Source organism: Spodoptera frugiperda, chromosome 26 (genome assembly GCF_023101765.2).
Source record: "Spodoptera frugiperda isolate SF20-4 chromosome 26, AGI-APGP_CSIRO_Sfru_2.0, whole genome shotgun sequence".
Lineage (NCBI taxonomy): Eukaryota > Metazoa > Arthropoda > Insecta > Lepidoptera > Noctuidae > Spodoptera > Spodoptera frugiperda.
Window position 1 is genome coordinate 10,487,000 of NC_064237.1, and position 23,405 is coordinate 10,510,404.

The window sequence follows — 23,405 nt, forward strand, 5'->3', positions numbered from 1 at the left end:
GATGATTCCCCCCCCTTAAAAAATGGCGGATTGAACCTAGTGAGCGCCCAAGCGAGTGTCTCTGTGGGCAATTGCGCGTGGTCTCGCGGCGCTGCTCCATAGCCCACAGCTTCCTACGCACTTGTCACTTGCGTAGTTTGCCTTGAGGTAGGTACCAAATGGCTGTTGATAGAGAGCTTAAGACTGACCTAGCTTCACTGACGGACACTGTTATTTATTTCTTTATTTGTTGATTACCAGTTTATGGTTTAATTTAAGCAAATGCTTTAACTTGGGCCATAAACTTAAATTATAATAGTATCTGTCTTGAAAACAACCTTGATACATTTAAACAATGTTGCTCTACACTAGGATTTTCTCCTGTGTCGTGGGTGCGTTTACAAACATACAAGTTGCGGGAGTTGAACCTGCGACATGTTGCGCGGCAGCCAGTAGCCACAGCACCAATAGTGCAGTCATTATGCTCATTGTGTACCTCCTTGAAAGTAATCCTGTCGATGGCCATGTTCTGAGACCCCATTTCTCTCAGTATGTAAGGTAGATAAATAATAAAAGACACAAATAATGTTGAAGAATTATTTATTTTTCATCATTATACATAGTTGTCACTTATCTCGCGTACACAAGCGACAAAAGCCTTCCATAGCTCAATTGACTTTGGCATGAAGTTACATTGTATTTGTGCTGCCGCCGGCGCGGCGTGGGCCGTATGGTTTAATACTATAAGCACTAACGAGGAAGAATTTTCTTTCTAAAACAAGATTGAATAGAAAATTAAAACTATTTTCCAAAATATCTCACTAACAAGCGCGAATCACTGGATAGCACTTTCAATTTTTAATATTGTTAATATTAATTTTCGGGAAATGTAAAATTAATACTAATAACGTGGTTATCACGGTAAGTAAGACATTACTTTGTGACGCTCGTATTTGGTGAGGAAATGAAATTCCAAACATGTACATGCACTAACGCTAATAGTGTACGATGCAATATGTTGATACACTGGTAACATGAGAAAACAACAACATAGTGAACATCTAAAGAGACGCGTCGAGCTCGCTGCTACTGGCGACTATGCTAAGTATGTACTGTCTGCCGGGACTGCGCCGAAACACCACGACTACACTACATCATTTACCATACAAATCATATTTCCCGCAATATAAAACAAAAATAAAATAAAAACAAAACTATAATTACATAAAAATGAGTGAATGCATTTTTACATACAACATTACACATACATAAAATAGACATCGATGAGATACTCGCAATACTCGCACACCCTAGCCTGATACGTAGGAGCTCCGTAATATTAAACAATATTGGAATCAGGAACGAAACGTTCTACACGTTACATCTAAGTTATCTGTCTTTATTGTAAAATATTATATTAATATTAGTGTAGCAAATATTCGAATGACAGCAATAAGCTTCGCTTCGTAAAAAGTATGCAATTTCAATAAGTACTCATAATCTAAACATTATAACGTCGAATGTTGAATTAAAAGTAGACATTACTTTGTAACAAATAAATAATATTAATCTATGCATCTATCTAAGAATCATACCATTCGCATAAGATCGAACATTTCATTTAGAATTTGATTATCATTAATTTTATAGGGACCGGTCGGATTCATATCATCAGGCAATATGAAGGACTGGCCCGACTACCGCATGCATAGCGTGGCACTCGACTCCGGGCCGGGGCCGGCGCCGCGCGCGCGGCCGCGAGGCTATAACGACGGCGGCGGCACGCTGATCTCGTGCCGCCGCAGCGCCACGCGGAAGCTCTCCAGCGACGAGCGCAGCGTCAGGCAGAACCCGCGCGACGCCGGCACCAGCGGGAACTCGGGCGCCGCGCCGCCCGCGCCGCCCGCCTCGCTCGCCGCCGCCGCCGCCGCGCCGCCGTCGGCCGCGCCGCCCGACAGGCGCACGAGCCCCTCCAGGCGCGTGCACAGCGGGCCGGCCGCGCTGCGCATGTGCGTCAGGATCTCGGCGCGGAACGGCTCGGGCGGGTTCATCAACATCTTCGTCATCGACTGCACCAGCTTCAGCAGCACCATCTCGTTGTACATGCGAGAGTTCTCTTTGCCCTGCTGAGTACCTACGATCGCAAACAAAAATATTAATAAATCTTCAAAAGTAAAAGACCTTATGTCACCGGCACCACAAATAGTTCCACATACCTTTCTGTTTCTCATAGCCCGCCTCGTTGAAGTAGGGCTCGGAGTTGAGTATGAGTCCCTGCAGCGACACTATGACCTGTAGCAGCGAGCTGTCCTTGCCCCACACCTCCACGCCGCGCCCCGACCACGTACCCAGGAGGGATACACACACCTGGACAGGAGACAATTAATTCCGAATTACTAAAGGAGTCAAAACAGGCTTCTGTGTCATTTGATCAAAGCCCAGGGAGTTTGACCTTGATCCGGAGCTGCGGACTACCTAGCGGGTTTACCGGGGCTCCAGCTCGAAAAGCAGGAGAAGGAACGGTGTGGTTTTTAGTCAGTAAGAGTCTGACACTCCCGCTCGCTTCGCCTAAGGCGGGAGAAGTCATTGGATGATTTTCCCCCTCAAAAAAAAGGGAGTTTGACCTCACTAAAACTACAAAAAAGAAAATAAGCTGAAGCTCCATACCTTGCCATCTTCATAAAGGTTAGGGTTGAGCCTGTCGGTGCAGTAGGAGTGGTAGTGACAGAGCGGCGGCGCGCGCGGGTACTCGCCGCCGAGCTGCACGTCGAACACGAAGAGTCCGCCCTCGTACGGCGTCTTGGTGGGGCCCGCGATCATCACCGACAACAGGTCGATGCGGTCCTCGTAGCCACGGACCCACACCTACGATGATATAAAAAATAATCAAAATAACAATCCTTAATTTTTTTGTATTATACTGCTTAATTTTTAAACCAATACTGCTGTGATATAAAAAATACTTTATCGAAATACAGCATATTAGAGATCGGAATTCCGATACTATACCGAGGTGTGCTCTCTTATTCAGTATAATATTAGATAGATTTTTTATGGAATAGGTGGCAAACGAGCTGACGAGTCACCTGATGGTAAGCGATTAGCGCTGCCCATGGACACCCGCAACACCAGAGAAGTATATTTATATGGTTTCTGATGATAAATTTTACCGAATAAAACACGGACAAAGTATTGTAAATCCAATACACAATATTATTTAACTAAATGAACTCTAGGGCATACCTATTTAAATTTTTCTTCACCCTAAGATGTTTTCTATTATAATAAACCAACAATAATTTATTTAACACGAAAACCAAAATCCTATACTAATCGTAAAATTAAATAAAAGTACTAACGCCTGGCGGCAGATCGCTTTTGAGCAGTTTGATCTCCCGTTTCACAGCGGAGTAGAAGGTCCTAGGCTCAGAGGGCTGCAGCATGGAGAGTCGGAAGCGGTGGGCGGCCGGTGCAGACTCCAGTATGCAGAAACCCTCGCCGCCTTCCTTGTTCTCTAGCGACACGGGGGGGATGGCTGTGTCCATCTCCGCTTCTTCTGTGCCTTCAGCCGTCGCTAGGGGCGCTGTTTCTGAAGCAGCTGTGTGTTGAAATTAATCATGAGATTGATGAAGTATGATCAAAATGTCATATATGCGTAGTCTATTTAGTTTTTAAATTTCAAGCGGAATTTATATGCGTAGTCTTGTGTAGTGTATTTTCAAAAATATATCATTTGATTTTGGATGGGTAATAAATTGCAGCGTAATAAATGGTTTTTCTTCATTTGTTTCTTACGGGATTCATCATTTAGTTGTCAACCAAGTAATTTTGTTACTTTTTAGGCAAATCATAATTATACATAATTTCATCTAACAATAGGGATGATGATGGGGTATGAAAATTAAAATACTATTTTTTTATCTTGTCATATAAGGTGACAATACTTAGACAAAACGAATCAAAGTTTAAGAGTGGGAGCTTAAATGTCATTTCTACGTAAAAATGTACCTAGAAGTGACGTTGCGATATTTCAAATCGATATATTTTCGACAGTATATTTTGTTTCCGTAACAAAATAAAAAGATAGTGTCTAATATTTACTTATCTAATCTAATAGTAAGACGGACATTAAAATAAAAATTAGTCATCTACCCTACCACTATCAACATAAAACGATAAGGCTTCACAGTTTTCGCAATCGATTATTGACATATGTAGGTTCAAGAACGAGTATCTTACCCGGACCTTCACTTTTCTGCGCAGTCGCGGTGGTAGCATCCTTGACCTCGGCCACCTTGGAGTCACCCTTGTCTTCTTCCGTGATGCTCACCACCAGTGCACCGTACTGACTTTAATTACAACTAAGTATTAGAATACTTCATAATATTAAAAAAATTAAATAGGAAAGGAGACACCCAGTATAACCTGACCTCTGTGCTAAAACTGCTTTGTTTGTATGAAAAGGTTAGCTTATCGTCGGGGATAGTGCAAATCCGCGTTAGTAACGCGTTTTATAATTCTGCGTATCTGACAAATAAAGCCAAATTTCGCGGGCGATCCACGTAAGATCCCAATTGGTACCCTTTATTGAGTATCAGCTACTACCATAGTCTCGATGACGTGACTATATGGTACAGATACAAAGAAAACAAACATTTTTACTATGAAAAAATGAGACCATTTGCCATTTCAAAATAAGGATATTAAAGAGTTTTAACCTGCCCCAGTAAAATTAGATCAAATGCATATAAGCGGCTTTTACCTATGGTAGATTAGCAGTTTTGCACTATCCCCGACGTTATACTGGTATTGTGTTAGTTCTTGCCGGGAAGAGGATTAAAAAAGAAGATTAGGATTAATTCTGAAAGTGTGATCAGTACAATCGGCTCCCAAATACTCTGCTAACTTGTGATTAATAGTCATTTTATAAGTTTTTAAACTGACATGGTCACTAAAACTATCATTAGAACTTGAGACGGGATATTTACCATGTTTATTTATGTCTTTGAGTTTCCGATATTTCGGCACTGTTGCGAGCGCCATGATCAAGGATAAACTAATTTTCTCAGTTCAAGTTCTAATGATAATAGTCTTTTTGTTAGTTAATAAGCGGTAAAGAAGATAAAGTTGACATTCAGTTAGTAAATGCTAGTATTTGGCTTTGAAAATTTAATGAATTAAAGCATGATGTAGGTAAAGACTGCACAGTCGTTTTATCTCTTTACAGAGGTGTAGTTTTATTTGCATATCCCAGAAAATCTGTCTAAAGATTAACTGAATACTAAACGATCACACATGTGATTAATATAATCACAGATAATATATGTTTTATACATGGATCACTTATTCAGAATATGGAAATAACTATAATAATAAAATATACTTGAGTTAAAAATACTAATAGGGGCTTTTATACTCTTGGAACTTCAACTCGAAGAAAAATGGTAATTAATTAAAAATTAATCTATAACTCAATAATTTATTATATCTAGAAGGTATTACGGTACGGGGAATAAGACTTATTTGTCGTTATTGCACTAATATAGTACCTATACCCTTAGTACAAGTTTGATTCACGTTTAAAGTAATCGAAAAGAGATCGCGTTCGCCGCTCTGATTGGCCGGCTCGAATAAGCTAACCAATCAGAGCTTCGAACGCGCTCTCGTTTTGACAACTATAAGCGTAAAGCAAACTCATATTAAGGGTACAGTTGTATAGTACCATGCATATAATGTACGGGGGTATTACAAGGTTACAACCGGGTTGATATTCGCTACGACGAAACGCGAGTAATACTATCGCGTCATTGAGGCGGCGAAATTTAACAACTTATTTGTAATATACTAAATTCGTCACATCATCGTCAAATGTCCTTAACAAGCAGCGCCACCCTGAAACGCAAATACATCGCTCACCTAGCAATATATTGGCACATCTGCAAAAAATTCGAAATTGACTTAATATGGTTTACGTGTTTAAAAGTGCATATTAATCTATTTATTTCCATATTCATCGAGAGAGGTCGTAAGTGTCATTATACCATTATTGTACTTTCCCCCCCTCACGCACGTAAAACAACGGTACATTGGTCAGTAAACTAAAAACTAAACAAGTCAGGTAAACTATGAAAACCGTAAATATGCCAATATATTAGTAGGTGTGCGACATGTGTGTAACTGACACGTTACTTGCCTTCCTTCATAGCGAATGAGTCCTAGGGATCGCAACACTTACATTAAACAAATATGAACATAATCGGTAAACTATTCATGTCGGGTTATATCGTAAATCAGAGAAATTAAGTTACCACTTTTTATCAGTCGACTACAGAACGAACTTAGAATAAATAATAAAGAAAATAAAGTATAAAATAACGCTAGCTATAAAACAAAATTATATGAGAAAATAGAAGCACGCTAGACTCAAAAAGATAAGATGAAGTATGGAGATATTTCAGTCAGTATTGTGTACCAGGTAAAGACGAACCTAAGCCACACTCTGACATTGAACGAAAACGAAACGAGACCTCGTTCGGCGCTCTGATTGGCCGGTACGAATGAACCAACCAATAAGAGCGCCGAACGCACTCTCGTTTCGATCTCGTTGAACGTAAAACAAACTCGTACTGAGGGTACTGAACTTTGACTATGTGTTACAGATATACAGACAGTAAAATATTGAACTTAATTTAATAATAACAATTAGTTAAGAATGCACCAGTGATCCTGCCAAATAGTATTAGAAAACAACCCTAAGTTTAATAAAAAAACAATTTAGATTAGTCCTGAAAACAATTCACTGACATTACGGAATACTACGGAAGCTTTTTATGGAAATTATTTTGATATTCCCTACCTAAAATAATATCCAAGTTTTAAGAGTGTTACGTTTCGAGATATCACCTAGCTCTTATATTTGTATTGATTTTTTAACACAGTAATATGTGTGTTTGTACTCCCAGATCAAATTTATATGACAATGACACCACACATGGGGCCCAGTAGGGCTGATTCTCGATCCGGAGCTGGATGTCTGCAGCTCAAAGTAACAGGTTACCGGGGCTCTGGATCAAAGCAGGGCAAGAAACGGAGTGGATTTAAGTCAGCAAGTCTGACACTCCCTCCCCGATGATGACGACGGTATTTTAAAATAACGGAATACTGTCTCAGAAGTATACTGTCTGAGAAGAAAAGATTAAATGCTGGCTTAAGTGGATTTTTAGGGATGAAATTTTATTTCAAAAGCCTACAAATGAGTAACACAATATTAATGAACCAAAAATGATAAATGTTGAAGTTGAGATACATTTGTTTAATATAAGTATTGAGCTACGGGGGTAGGATACAACATAAAATACTATGACAATAACTATCATACTGTGGCATCTGATCATTGGTAGCTATCAAAACTTCAGGTTTTAGATTAAGGCCAACCACATATTGACTTTAATACAAGAAAGGAAATTTATTTTTATATTAAAGGTGTACCAAAACTTCTGTATAAAGGGATCTAACTAAACAAAATTGTCATTATGTAATCTTATACAATATAAAAATGAATTGCTGTTCGTTAGTCTTGCCAAAACTCGAAATCGGCTGGACAGTTTTGGATAATTTTGGTCTAGAGAAGGTTTCAAAGGTGAGAAAATATGTTGGAGGTGGCACGAAGTTTGCCGGGTCAACTAATACATAATGATTTTGAAAATGCTTAACTTAGATTTTGAGAAACCACATACTAAATATATTTTTGAGGCTTGAATATAACACTTAACATTCTGTCTAAAGGCTTCATATTTATGAAATAAATTCGTTATACAAATGTAATACAAAAAATTCGACCCAACGGAAAATATAAATCAACTTTATATACGCGACAAAACAGATTGTATATTAATGCCACGCTCAATTCGTCGAGCATTCGTCTCATCATAATAATATTATGGTAATCAAATGCGTCGCCGGGCAAAATTGGAAACACGTAACGGAACATACAAGCCAATATGCAGGCAACCTACTTCACTCATAGTATTAACATTCAAAGCGAGTGGGAACCATTCCAGTATCATTTATACATGATTTGAGCACTTGTTGGAAAGGCAACACCTTTTATTCAGGACTGGTATATTTACAATATGTTACACGAACATCCTGTACATGAGACCACAACGACACAGTACGACAAGCAAAATAATATATACAAATAAATAAAACTATATACAAATACATATATAACATAAAAATCATTGGAAATCTGTACATGATCGTGTCCAAGTGGAAACTCAGTTTTGTGACCGATTTTAACGGAAAATATAACCCGGTGGCAATTTTTGGTACAATTTTGTAAGATTTACCGATTGTATGAAGCAATATTAGTACGTGTAGGCCAGCAATTAATGAGAACTTAGATCTGCGTGTTGTTATTACACCAATACCTATATGAATATAGTACATCTTTCATTTATCAGACCAACACCACATTTCTTCAAAACATGACATTGTACAAGGAATTTTAAGGCGTATAACACATGGTTAATATTAAAACAATTTAGGTTAGAAGCTGGGTAAAATGTAATAATGAATTCTGGGCCGTACATAATAAAATCCTTTATTAAATACTCGAAGCTGTGTTAGTGATAAATGAACGATGTCCGAGAAGCGACAAAACATGTACAGAAGCCCAGTGATTAGAAAGAAATGTAAATAAAAACAATAAAGGAGGCTCACACTGAAAAGTGGTAGGCTAAGTTCTCCTCAGAGTTGTATGCGATTTTCACTAAGCTGTTAAGGAAATCGGCCAACTCTTGCGGCCTTCTCCTGTGGAATAAAGTATATGCCTTTAATATTATTCACTGACTGCTGTTGTGTCAGACTGAATGAATACTGTCAGACCAGAAAACTTATAGATAAACAGTTTAAAATATCTTGATTTCTGGTACATATAAGCCTATTTGTTGACGTTTCTTTCTAAGCTCCTTTAAAATGGTACATAGTGTTGAGTTCTGAAAATAGATGCGTAGTTATCAAGTTGTATGCTGTGTGACTTACCGACTGACTTCAGCGTGTGCCTTGATGAGCTGTGCGTGGATGAGAGAGCAGAGCTTGTAGCAGACGTTCTTGCCGAGACTCGGGTCGCCTTCCGCCGTCTCCGTGGAGGCTGGTGATGTACAGATACAAATAAGTATTATAAATCACAAAGTTGTGAAGATTTATTTGTCCAAATGTTTAAGATTTTTTCTTCTTTTAATTTTAAATTATTGTATCGAGTTGTGTAACTGGTTTTTGTACCGATCTATTCAATTAAATAAAAAAATATATCGTTATATTGCCTCTATCTAGGTATGGAGTTTCACACACAGTTTCGGTCAGATCGTTTAAGTATTATCATTTAATTTGGGCACTACATTGTAACAGGATCAAAAAGTGCAGTAGAAAAAGAAAGAGGTGATTCAGCAGCACATAGTTTTCATAAGCATTGTGGTTGTACTTACGATTTTCACTATGAGCTAATTCTTGTGTACACGATGCCGTGTCCGATGAGGTCGCCTGTGCAATGTCTATGTTCAGATGTAGCTGCTTCTTTGATACACTACACTCGATCTGTAAACGACACAAACACAATAAGTACTATTACAATACTTTTGAAAGTTAGAGATATATCTTACTGTGGTATACGCCAACCGCTATACTATACGTCAACAGCTTTTTTTTGAGGGGGAAAATCATCTAATTTATTCTTCCGCCTTGGGCGAGGCGAGAGGGAGTGTACTATGTATACTCTTATTGTCTAAAAACAAGCCCGTTCCTACTAATGCTTTTCGAGACGGAGCCTCGGCCACCCACTAGGTGGTCGTAGCTCCGGGACTAAAAGTAGACATTAGGCACACGATGACACTATTTACAACTTGAGATTAGCTGGTCATAATTTGAACTATGCCTTTTTGTTTACATCCGAAATCTTAAAATAAAAAAAGAGAAAAAAGAAATGTCGCGTAATTTGCGGAGAATCTGCAATTATTAGCTAACCTGCATCGGTTCCACAGTGACGTTAGACGTGATGATGGCGCGCGTGCCTTCAGGTTGCAGTGCTTGCAGCGCCTGCAGCGAGCGCTCCAGCTCGTCGTCCACCAGCATGGGGTCTGGCGGCGGGGACGGGGGCGCGGGGGGCGCGGGGGGCGCGCCCGACCCGCCCGACACCTCCGCCGGCTCTGTGGGCGCAAAGAGCCGCGCCAGCTGTTCGTGGACACGTCTCTCTCCTGCGCGAGGAGTCACTGCGCCACGCTCTCGTACGCGCTCTAGAAGACCCTGGAATACCATGGATTGTTTTAATATTACGTCTAGTTAGGTACATATTTCAGTCCTAGAAAGAGTATTATAAATGTAACACTGAGCTATTACCACGAATCAAATCCGAGTCATATAGCTTTCTACTTGTTGAAATCATAGTAAAAAAAACATGTTTGATCTTACCAAAAAGTGGTCTTCATGAAAGAAGGATGTACCCATTAGACGGTCTAAAAATCGGCAATCTTTGTACAAGTTTAACAACTTGCGCATTATCTGGAAACAAACGACAAATCTAAGAAGCTTAGTTATACTTTATGTGTATCTTATACATATATATCAGGATAATATTACGGGATAATATATATATTATCGCTAGATAGAGACACTATATTCATACGGAAGAAAATACAAGCAAAACAAAATAAAATGTAAAGAAAAATATTAGGGATCGGATTTCCGATACAACATGTTGTAGGTAAAATTTTATTAAGATCGACGGATGCATTGTATTATTTTCATCAACAAAATTTTATTTATAAAATGTGAGGCAAGTATCGGGAATCCGATCCCGAACATACTGTATAGGCAAGCTAGTCTGGCCGGTCGTAGTTTAAAACATAAATAAAAAATATGATAACAAACTAAAATAAAAGAAATTAACATTTCAAAACTTTAATACATATTTATTGAACTTCTAGTCTATACTTTGCTACAAAACAAAACTTGAAACACAATGTAATCAAAATGAGGAAGCGAAGGTTTTGGCAGCGTATAGTATTATCATTCAGGTTGTAAATCACACGGTATTATATCTTCTAAATCTCTTGCTTCCTTAGTATAACTTAACGGTAATCCACCTCCAGGGCACTCGTAACGATCACTTTCAAGGTACGCCGGCCCGACGCCGACAAAAGTATCCTTCAACGTCATCACTTGCATCCCGAAGCGAATGATGTAGGATGCCTCGGGATGCACAGGCACCCAGTGCTGCCCCCTGCTTTATATTTTATAATTACACCGCTCCCAAACTCAAATGATGTGCATATGAACATGATGCTTTTGAAATGATCTCTAGTGCTAAGCATTGCATAAATTAGCGAATCAAACTAGTTGAATAAATCACATCATTAAGTCGGCCGCAGTACTGACACCATCACGTTGAGCCACAAGCCGTCACATGCATCCTCCGTGCTCACCGCGTCGCATGCCGAAGCATCCTTTCTGTCACCGCTCGCAGTCGTGTAGTATAAGTTTATTTACAATATGAGCAACATCGCACGCAAGTAGTGTATATGTTCGGCCAGAGAAAGATACTTTTGCGAAGTCGGTCCGGGCGTGGCGTGTCGCGGCCTACCTACCTCGTACGTCTCTAGCGCGGGCTCTTTGTGGAACCTGTCCTGCAGGTTGCAGACGCTGCCGAATAGCCGCTGCATGAGCGTCGTCACCGACGGCTTTAACAGCGGCGGCACGGTCACGGACGTCGGCAGGGACCTTAACAGAGACAGGAGCTTTACCTCTTGGCTCTGTAATGTAGGGTGCTTAGCGAACATCTCCTCCAGTTTCCTCATGGCGAGGCGGCCGCGCTCGATGTGCGCCGCCACGCGCGGCTCCAGCAGGCGCGGCACGGCCGGCGGGCCCGCGCCCCCGCGCCCCCGCCCGCCGCGCCCCCGCGCCCCCGCCCGAGCCCGAGCCGCACGAGCCGCACTCCACGCCCACGGCTGCGGACACAAGACGATGTACCACCCACTGTACAATCACTGCACCACTACTTACAGGGCCGTACCTGGCGCGGGCGCGACGTCCGGCGGCGTGGCGGGCAGTGCGTCGGGCGTGCGAGGGTCGGCGTCGTGCGCGGAGCTCTGTGTCTCCCACGAGTCCTCCGACCCGGACCCCTCCGAGCCCCATAGCTCACCTTCTTCGCTGTCATACTCTCCAACCTGACAAACATACAAATTGCAATTAGAGTCAATCGCGCGACATATTAACTATGATACATTAATTATTAACACAATCTCAGTCTCACCTTATACAGATCCTGTGGCCAGCACATACTAGTGTGTCCATCCACCCACCATACCTTGACGCGCCCCGACGGGAAGTTGTCTATCACCTTCAAACAACAAAATAATAAACAATTAGTTAATAAATTATCGCAGACTACAAACTTAGCAATACTTCATTTTAGGGTCATCTACCGTAATTGACAGTAAAATCTCTAGGAAATAAATTTTGAATATACAGCATGTTCGGTTTCGGATTTCCGATACACTATTTGTGTTGGACATAAAATTGAATTTGTTAAAACAGTACCTAGTGGGGCCACACTCTTCATACCTCAGTAGGAAACATGTGAATATTATTGTTTTCAGTACTAACCTGTCCAGCAGTGCAGTTAGCGTCCTCCCCCGTGAAGTTAGCGACCCGGATGACGACAGTGCCGGGCCGGTACTGGAAGTCCGGGTGGTCCTTCAGGTCGTACACGCTCACCTCGCTCTCGTGTAACATTTGTGGACTAGTGGTCGGAGAAAAACAGTATACACTTGGATTTGTGTTATCTAATGATGGTTTCTTTTTAAATTGATAATTCCGTTGGGATTTCAGACGGTTTGTTTGTAACCGTATAAACAATTTAGAGTTGAAAAAAAAATCATAATCGGCTGAAAAGACTGGGACTGAATTAGATTCATGGATAGACAGAACTTGTTGTCCTTATTTAAAATATATAATTACAATGATGGCTTTATTTCTATCTCTATTATAAAAGAATACTAGACTGTAAAAGTAACTCACACTGGTTCGTCAGCGCTGGTGTAGGTCCGGTACCAGTGGACGATGGCGGTCCGGCCGTGGTGGTCCACGCGCTGTACCACGCCGTACTCACGGTGTTTCAGCTATAACGTAACAATACATCGTTTTTTTCAATATTACACAACGTGAAGCCCTTTATCCCTAAAGGGTAGGGTATCCCAGAGGTGCACAATACGGCACGTTATGTCGCTATACAATGGACATCCACTTTTCACAATTTGTGTTATAAGTCCCATGTAATAGGGTGCCACACTCCGTGCTACACTGAAAATTTTTCGAAAAACCCAAATGGTGCAGTAGTAATTTACCCGACCCGGGAATCAAACATGAGACCCTTGTTCGGCAGTTGCACTTGCGACCACTCGACCAACGTAGCAGTCGTCATAAGTTAGTCTACATTATAGTTAGATATTTTATCATTATGTATAAGACAGCTAAGGATACTAACTTGTTGGTTCTCCTCGACATTAGCTGCTCCGCTGACTACAAAGTCGCCAGGGAAGCACTCCTGCCCGTCTAAGTGGTGGATCGGATACAGTTGTGTGGATGGAATGCCCATTTCTATTGTGCCGTCCTGGAGAGATATAATGTGTTAGTTTTAGAAGATGTGTACAGCAAGATGCAAGATAATTATTATTGATGTCAAGTTAAAGACAAAAAGAGTAAGTTACATCGCTCGTAGAAATTACAAGTAATGAGCACGATAAACATCAGCCATGGATTTGCAAATGGATGAGAGGAGACCTTTGTTCAGTAGATGATTTCTGACTTTAGACAAATACTGCTGAGGATAACGTACCTGCCAGACGACATTGGCGCGGCTGGTGGTGTGTAGAGTCTCGACGACGACGCGGTCCCCGGGGCGCGGCGGGGGCGCGGGGGGCGCGCGGCGCACGGTGCGCTTGAGGCGCTTGCCGCGCAGCAGGCGCACGGCCAGCTGCGGGGACCGCTTGCCGCGCCCCGACGCAGCCGACGAACAGCGGGACGACCACGTCGCGCCACTGGCGTACACAAGCTCACTGTACATGGCTCTTTATCATATCAGTATCATGTTATGGGGCATGCCAGCACGCGCAAACATTCCCTAATTTCACAAATTACTGCAATAGATTTTCAATCTTATGATTTCGTTTATAAAGTAGAAAATATGTTGATGGAATTTGACAGTTTGGTAGCTTGATGTACGGGTGTTTGTACCAAAGTCATGCAAAGTTAGATGTACTTATGAATAGTTTTTAATGGATAAGCGAATGAATGTAGGGTTTAATGGCAAGATGAGATGATAGTCACCTGTCAGTATCGCTGCCATCGCTGCTAGTATTCTCCCAGTTGTCGGAGTCGTCGTCGTTGAGCGCGTTATCAGACTTGCTGTCTCCGTTGAGCAGCGAGGAGTCGTCCCGCGCGGGCTCAGGACTGCGGACGTGCCATCTAGTTAGTCCACAGTGACCTCGTCAGATGAGCACACAACTAAACATATCATGCTGTACATAGCTGCCACTACATGCCACTACGATCCTAAATTATGTGTCTCAATAATGTTTGATGTTAATTAATGTATGTTTCTAATGGTAAAATTGTTTTAACAAACTGTGCGACTAATTAGTAAAGAATACAAATTAACTATGAATAATTATTAACTATGAATGAGTGATATTTCAAACATAAAATAGAAAGTATTTACTTTGATTGAAACTCTAATCATGACTTTCAAAAGTGGAACCGGTTACTTCTCTCAAAAAATCCAATACCTACTTCCAATAAGAATCACAAATGTAATTTAGGACCCTATAGAACAATTAGTTTTACATGATTGTATCGGAAATCCGTACTCAAACACACTGTACATAGATTTAAAACACAAGCTTCTACCACTAAGCCACAACTGACCTGATTCCCGAATCGTTCTTCTCCTCAGTAGCCGTGTCTTCCTGCGAGCTGGCCATGGGCAGACAGACGTCTCCTATAGGCTCGATCTTGATGCTGGGGCAGGTGGCGTCCATCTTCAGAGCATCGTCGAGAGATTCCAGCTTGTCTTCTGCTGGGTCTACTTCCATGTCGTTCTGAGGGACGGAAGGTGGTTTAGTAGGTGTGTTAGTTGAGATTCATGGTTGTGTATAGATTATATTATTTGAAGTTTTTGTGATGTGACTGCTGATCAGGTTAAGTCTAATGAACTTTGAGAGCATTAGTTAACATTTTAGTTTAATTTTGTAATGATTGTAAGGAAACATATTATGACATATCTTGTTCAAGGATAAGACAACCTATTAGATGCATTAATTTTACAACTCCGACATTTAATTTTGTATTAGAACGATCATGAGTGACTACTTAGTTACTTACATAGTTTCTTGTGCAATGTCATCTCTAAGAGCCCCCACTGTGGCTTGAAAGTAGTCGAGTAACCTCGAGCGTTTACATATAAGGTTATGATAGACTTATACTTACATCGTTAGACTTAAGTTTCCGATGTGCCGAGGCTCGTTTCTTAGGGCGGGACGGCACGTGATCAGTCGAGTTGGTGTCGGTTTTCGAAGGCTTCTTTATCGGTTTGGTTTGCTTACGGAGATTCCTGTAGTATTTACCTGTAACAAATAAAACGTAAAAAGATCATTTTCTTGGCTGTGCCTAGTTATACTTTATATCATTAGGCTACCACAATAATATAAGCACGTCTTGTAGCTGATATAATTATGATGGTATTCTTTAACAAAACATTGCCCTACACTAGGATTTACTCCTGGGTGCGTTTACAAACATACGAGTTCACATGCACATGACACCCTGATCCGGGACAATAATTTGAGGATCACACAAAGAGTTGCCCCATGCGGAAATCGCACCCGCTGCACGTCCCGCGGCAGCCGGTTGCCCAGCCACCGTGCCAACCGTGCAGTCAAATTATTAAATTATTGCAAAGTTCCAAAAAAATTAAGAGATAAAGTGGAATTTATATTATAAAAGGAGATTTCATTTACCACTAGCAGACAAAGAACAGTCTTAAATTAATTCGACAATCGGAATGCATGAGTGTGCAATACCTAAAGTATTAATTCTCGGGAACAAATATAAATATCCTGTGGGAGAACACGCGTGATCGCGCAAAACCGAATTAGGGAAATCCCAGTTAGTTGAAATATAAATTGAGATAATCGTGTTTAAACTAAAAATAAACTTGTATGATAAACGTGGCGCTAGTCAGAAGCTCAAAAATTGGCAGTCACAATTCGACAAAATTCCGTTTGGTTTCGAGGGCAGGTGGCAGTTGCTCTTTGTAAAATTCTGACATTACCCAATCTATTTGGAAAACGACTATCACCCAATCGAGTTGGAAAATATCGAAAAAATCACACATCGCGCTACTATCCTGTAGAGGCCGAAACTACAGAACCTATTCTTACACATAATCCTTAAAATACTTAGCTCTGGTGAACACTATTCTATTTCTGATGTTTCCAACGTGAACGTAGCTGTATGCAGTCTTTAATTTTCAATCTTATACTTATTATACATACAAAGCTCAAAAGTGTTTTGTTTGAACGCGCTAATCTCGGAAACTACTGATCCGAAAGTAGCTAGTATCTTATAAACATATGATGCATCCTACTAATATTATAAATGCGTAAGTTTGTATGTATGTTACTCTTTCACGTCAAAACGGCAGAAGAGATGGAGATGAAATTTGAAACAGGTGTAGATTATGGTCTGGAATAACATAGGCCACTTTTTATCCCACGAGAACGTGGGCGAAGCCGCTGGCAGAAGCTAGTACTATAATAATATATTTTTAGAGATACTCACTTTGTTGTTTCCTCCATTGCTTCTTACTAACAAAGGTGTCTTCAGGGCCGATGGTGAGGAAGTTTCTGTCACCGACCTGCAGTGTGCACGGCTCGAATACATTCAGCAGCTTTAGGTTCTTTAGATCTTCACCTGGGTGAGCAACCAATGTCTTGTTAATAATTAGCGTAAAATGCTATGACCTATATAATATACTTAAAGACGGGAAAAAATATGTAAAGCTCATAAGATGCGATACTATAAGGTTTATTTTTATAAGGGGGAAAATCATTACTCAACTAGTGACAGACTCTTACTGACTAAAACGGTAGTTTTTAGTCCGTAATGGGGTGCCGTTGCTACTTCTACTTCGAACCAGAACCCTAATAGCCAGCAAGGTCGTCCGCAGCCCTGTGAATTTATTCGTGTCCCTGAGACTGACTACTTTAGATCCTGATAGGAATTGCTATGGATTTGGAAGTTAGTGGCGGGTTTGTCCCAAAATAGAGCCCCGGGAATACTATAGAGGTTGATTGGAAGTCAGTGAAATCTTTGAGTAATATGAGTTGACTATTGATAGAAAACTGTTGAAGGCAAATTCTCCTAAGCTGACTGTTTTAGCTGTGAATGCATTAAAATACTTCGTAAGTAAAAAGCGTCAATATAATTTATTCATCTCATGCGCTCATGTGCTACGGGTCTAATACATTAAGAATTTCATATTGTTCATTTCCCCAGGACTACGGAGCAGTTTGGGTCCGTGCCAGAAAGTTATGATTATTCTATTTTATGTAGCACGTGCAGTTCAGCGCAGAATGCATCAGTTATTTTATGTCCTAGATTTTTTTATAATAACTATTTGTTACATAATGACAATTTTATTTATAAATGTATTTCGGGAGTAAATAAGACGTTAATTCCACTGGTAATCTGACTGAGCTAGTCTATGTGGTCTAAATAGTGTTATATATTATTGGAAAAGTAAATATGTTCACATAATATAAAATAAATTTCATTACATATAATGTTTCTTACTAAATTATTTTATCCACAAAAAGATAAGGTAAAGATCAGAAGTATGTTTGTTTTCGCCAGTAACCAGGTTCAGACTCGAACGAAGATCGAGAATCGTGCGATGGGAACATAAAAAAATTGAATTATTCAATAATATTTTGACAGATCCAAACTGCAAAATAGGATGAAGTTTTGATATTTCGAACATTCGGTAATACGAAATATTTTAAGAGTACCTCGAATTTCCAATTATCGAGAGAGTCAACCGTATTCGTAAAGTGGTGGAAGGCGAAAGGCCGAAGATCGATCTCAGCAGCGGGCTATTCTAGAGGTCTATATTCATAGACCTCTAGAATAGCTGCTATTCAGCAGTGGATGGAAACAAGCTGATGATGAAACATTATGATGATATTACCTTCAACTAGGAACTTGGGTTGCTGCGGCGTGGTGGGGTCGGTAGGGTTGGTGCACAGCGCGCGACACTGCCAGTGCACGCTCACGCTCTCCGTCATCACCGCCTCCACGGTGAACTGGAGACAAAGGAGTAGCTGCTTGTAGCCTCAATTCTTTACCACATGTTATTTTTTTTTATTTTTTTATTTAAAAAACGTTGCCCCACATTAGGATTTTCTCCTGTGTCGTGGGTGCGTTTACAGACATACAATTTCACATGCACACGACACCCAGACCCGAAACAACAATTTGTGGATCAAACAAAGAGTTGCTCCATGCAGGAATCGAACCCGCTACACGTTGCGCGGCAGCCAGTTGCCCAGCCACCGCGCCAACCGTGCAGTCAATTATTATTTATGATAGTTACTTTTAAAATTATGTGATAACGTATTTTGCCATCTTAAAAAGGTAGCTAATTAAAGACCTAAACACTTTTGTACACCCAAACAATTGATCGAATCTTCAACTTAATTGCAGGTCGATCGGTGAATTGACCTCGTCATACTATGCGTCCGGTTCGCTACATCGATTTGTAATTTGGCTACATCATGATGAGCTCATTAAAAGGTGGGCTTTTTTTTAAAGGGGGGATAATCATCCAATGACTTCTCGGGCCTTGGGCGAGGCGAAAGAGTGTCAAACTCTTACTAACTAAAAACCACCCCGTTCCTACACGTGCTTTTCGAGCCGGAGCCCCGGTAAACCCGCTAGGTAGTCCGCAGCTCCGGATAGTACGGTCAGCGTAGTGGCTGGACAACTAGCTACTGAACAATGGGTGGCGGGTTCGATTTCAGCACAAAGCGTTCCTTATTGGGAAAACAAATTCACCTTTCACCCACCATCCACAGAACTTCTTACACCTAGTTAAGATAGCATCTAATCATGTACAATATTAGTATAGGTAGTGCTTACCTTATGATCATGCATCTTATGTTTCCTGGCGGCTTTCATTTCCTTGGTGATGTGGAGCCAGTTGGCGGAGTCGAGCGAGCCCAGCGGGCCGTACACCACCTGTCCAGGGTAGAACTCGGACGAGGAGTAGGGAGTGGAGCGGCGGCGGCGCATCGAGTAGTCCTCCAGGGGACACGTGTCCAGGTCAGGGTACTCTAGCCTGGAGCCCTCCGCTGACACGAGCCGGAGTTTGCTATGGACCGCCTGTGTAGAGACGTTAATTTTATTACAATAAGCTCTTGTACCCCTTGGGTTTATCGGTCGTGTGGGGCCAGGACAGTGAATAAAGCTTAGTGGTGCTTTATAACTGGTGCGGAAACTATTTTTTTTCGAAAACACGTAAGCATAAAAATCTAAAACTTATCAATCATTAGTGAAAGAACTAGAAGGTGCCCCTACCATTTACCAACTCCCAAATAATAGTATTTTGTGATGTGAGAGCCCTGTAATTAACTAAAATCAAATTAGACTAGTAGAATGCATTTATGTCAGCTTGGAGTTGTCATGCTCACTCAAAGGTCTCATTGGCGGTGGCACGGGCATTGGATCGCTCGATTCCCTGCAACATGGTTGAGTTGGGCGGTGCTGGTGTACGTGTCATGTTCGTGAACGGGCGCTGTCAACTGGGACTGGTCAGCTCCGGACTGCGTTAATTTTTATTGTCCTCTAGGTTATTTTCTTTTTCTATCGCTTCGACTGTATATTAGTTTTACATTGTTCTCACATAGTTGAAGTAATCGAAACAATGTAACCAAGAATTGTATTGTAAATCTGATTGAAAAAGAGTAACCTATGGAGTTTCTTGCTCGTTCTTCTCCATAGGAATCTACACTTTGGAACGAGCAAATAGCTTCACTAGAGGACTGACCGACAGACAGACGTTATTAATATTATTATATTTGCTTTGACGTTCAAAAGTGCCTTTCTGGTCTATTTGAAATAAATGATTTTGACTTTGACTTTGACTTTGACTGATATACACATTTTTTTCTCTATTTTAACTCTGATTTGGATTTTATGTCATGTTATAGTCTGTTTTGGAATTCATCCATGTATGTCAAAAATCGTAAATTTTGTGAATTTATTAATTTGGCTTTGGCTACTATTTTAAATGACTTCTATCATGTTTGTGCATTTGCCAGAAATAATAAATTGCCGAAATTACGTGGGATTGTTGATACAATGACAAGGAACATGTACATGCCTAATACCTATACATACATATTATGTGTTTATTAATGTATGTAGGACAGTGTTGAACAAAACCCCTATTGGAGTTACAATGTTTGTACGAGTAACAATGATAACTACACATAATTTTAATGAATGATGAATAAAATTTATAACTTAACAAACATACTCTTTTACAACATAATTGTATGCCTTATATCTATTTTATCAAAAAGGAAGAAGGAAAAAATACTTCAAAAAAAGACAATTAACTAACCTTAGAAGTTCCAACCCACGAATCAAGACAGACAGCTAAATCCGGAGTAAACTCCTCCAAAGGCTGGAGTCTCTCGCTGGCGACGCTGGGTATCACATGCTTGGTGCCCACTATCTGCAGGGCTGCGTTCATGATGATGTCCCTGCAGTAGCCTCTCTGTGTGTCCTTGCCAGCGATGAGACGGCGAACCACGTCGCCAGGCATCAGGGAACGGTCTGCTAAACCAACCTGTTGTCATAGCAAATAAAATTAAGTACATATTAATAGATAGAACTTATATTGAGTATTATGGTCTGTGGGCTTTCTTTGGCTTGTAAAAGAAATTAATTGTGCTTATTGGTTTCACTTATGATTACAAATGGCCTGCAATAATATTTTGAATTTTGATGAAATATACATTTTTACACACAACTTTTTTTTTCATTGTAGCATGTACTAATTATAATGGGGCTGAAGGTTTTCTATTTAAAAAAAACATATTTATTAAATAAAGATAATACTTATGTTTTTGACACAGAGACAGGTCTGATACTTACTTGATACAATAAAAATATTAGCATCAACTAGTTAATAAAAATTATAGATGCATTATTTTAAGAAACTAGCTAAAATTGTCAAGTTGTTTATAGTCCGGATATTTTTGTCATGTCATTTTCGACTCGGACCCTCCAAAACATTTTTAAACCTTTTGAGCCTTTTATGAAGAAAGTTAATATAGCTTTTCTATATTACAACATAAAGCAAACCTATAATAACAAGCTAGTAAGAGTTCATAAACACATTATTTGCTACATCCATACATGGATCATGCATTAAACATAAGTCATAAGGCCTTAATTGGTATGTTATTTATTAGTATGCTAAATTATGAAGACCACACCCTTTTGGATTTAATAAATTAAGAATTATTTAGCAATAAAACTGTGAACAACATAAGCTTTATAAACTTAGTATGAACTTTTCTATAGCCATAACTAAAGATTACCATGCCATCAATTGTGATAGTCCTCAAGTTTTAGTAGCAGAAGCAAAACATTTTTTTTAATAAAAATATTAGGAGTTATATACAAAGTGATATTTTTTAAATATCTTGCTATAAGTATACACATCCACTGGCCCCACTAGAGCATTTTTTTTCTTATAGGTAAATATTTTCTTTCTAACAAAAACCTTGTTAGAATTAATTGCTATTAGTAAAGTACATTGTCCTATTGCTTATTAGAACATTTTTTATCAATATTTCATTTTAAATTACAACTGCACTTACATGTGCAACAATTTTATTATTAAAAACTATTATAGTAGTCTCATGTTCATAATCAATAACTTAAAATGATGAAAATAAGCCATGAAAGGGCTCTTTAGGTTCAATAACACTAGTACTAAAGCATTGCATGAATTATTCCAGTAGCTCAATTAGGGTGGGTTGCATGCTTTCTAAATAATTTATGTGTTGAGGGTAGACTTGTTTCAAATTGAGCTTAGACCTTGAAGTACCCCTCTAGAACGTGCTCAAGGGCATTTCATGCGTTATTCAATTCAAATTAACACTAGGCCCAGACTCAGGGGTTGTTGTACTCCCAAGTACAAGTCTATAGATTCTCAATTACGAATACGGTGCGCAAGTGCCAAACACCGTAAGAGATTAACTATTGTAATTTGCAGTTATCCTTGCTTACCGACTTCTCGGATATGACTCGCTCGGTGCCGGAAGGATGCCAGACAACGCGAATTTCGCCTTTTTGTATAGGAGTTTCAATGTCGCTCTCTTGATCGCTGGAGTTGGCTTCATAGTTCTCGAGTACCAGACCGAAGACCACTTGACCGCGATTGTTGATTTTATACACTTCATCCTCGTAAAAATATTGAAAGTCAGTCGGCGAACCTGGATTTTGCCCCGCCATATTGACGGGAATTATCTAAAGACACAAATAATTTTGTTTTTTACGTGATTATGTTCTTTCTGACAGCTGATTGCAATGTGTGGCGCATGCGTCAATAAATTATGCAAGGAAAACGCCATCTTGCGGGTTCAGGAGAAACTTCTGCCGCGTTCCGTTTTACCGTGTTGTTGTTTTAAATGTTATCTTATTTTGTTTATATTTTTATCGTGTTTACCAGTGTTTAAGATTAAAATATCGCATCGCGAAAACCAAACCGTTCGTTATCGCTGCAGTTACATTTTAGGCAGCAACTACTTGTTATTGATAGTACGATTAGATAAAGAATTTTAGTTTTATACAAAATCTAAGAAACCAATGTACAGTTCAGCCTGTTTTGGTTTATTTTCGGCAACGGCTGCACCGGTTTATGATAATACTCCACGTGGGTGGTTTTGGGAGAATCACCGAAATAGTAACAAACAAAATTAGGTCTCCCGTTTAATACAATTTAAATAGTTCAACTTACTTTCAATATTTGGAAATAGGGCGCTCTTTTTTAAAGAATATATTTAATTAAAAGCATACTTTACACAAAAAGCTTAAAAATTCAAATTTTGAGATGGGACAAGGATGTTGCCCACTTGAATTTGCCTATCAAAGATCTAATTTGGACACTGAGTTAGTGATTGAGGTAGGACAGCTTCTTTTGAAGGAGGGATTCTTTGGTTTAAATATTAACAGTCAAAGAGGGCAGAGGGCATAGGTACAATGGCATTCTGACGCCTGTCCTACCTCAATCACTATTT

The 23,405-nt window shown here is 39.9% G+C and overlaps 1 protein-coding gene across 8 annotated transcripts; it reads right to left on the reverse strand.

The window, feature by feature from the left end:
- Positions 1–562: 562 nt before the first annotated feature.
- LOC118264048 ((E3-independent) E2 ubiquitin-conjugating enzyme) lies at positions 563–22,729 on the reverse strand. Of its 8 annotated transcripts, none has more exons than XM_050704633.1 (25): positions 22,396–22,729; positions 20,717–20,944; positions 19,231–19,473; positions 18,281–18,395; positions 16,873–17,004; positions 15,520–15,656; positions 14,959–15,131; positions 14,362–14,499; positions 13,871–14,072; positions 13,520–13,645; positions 13,054–13,154; positions 12,640–12,775; positions 12,287–12,373; positions 12,037–12,200; positions 11,622–11,754; positions 10,447–10,536; positions 10,003–10,281; positions 9,468–9,576; positions 9,025–9,133; positions 8,704–8,793; positions 4,219–4,328; positions 3,339–3,577; positions 2,647–2,844; positions 2,196–2,346; positions 563–2,113 (listed from the first exon to the last, which is right to left on the reverse strand). In XM_050704633.1, exons 1-25 carry the CDS (start codon positions 22,618–22,620, stop codon positions 1,743–1,745), a joined length of 4,086 nt encoding a protein of 1,361 aa, XP_050560590.1. In that variant the 5' UTR covers positions 22,621–22,729; the 3' UTR covers positions 563–1,742. The 8 variants fall into 8 exon arrangements, with proteins under 8 accessions (XP_050560590.1, XP_050560587.1, XP_035432276.2 ...); XM_050704630.1 differs by having other exon boundaries at positions 4,225–4,328; positions 13,871–14,090; XM_035576383.2 differs by having other exon boundaries at positions 13,871–14,090.
- Between the last annotated feature and the right edge of the window lie 676 nt (positions 22,730–23,405).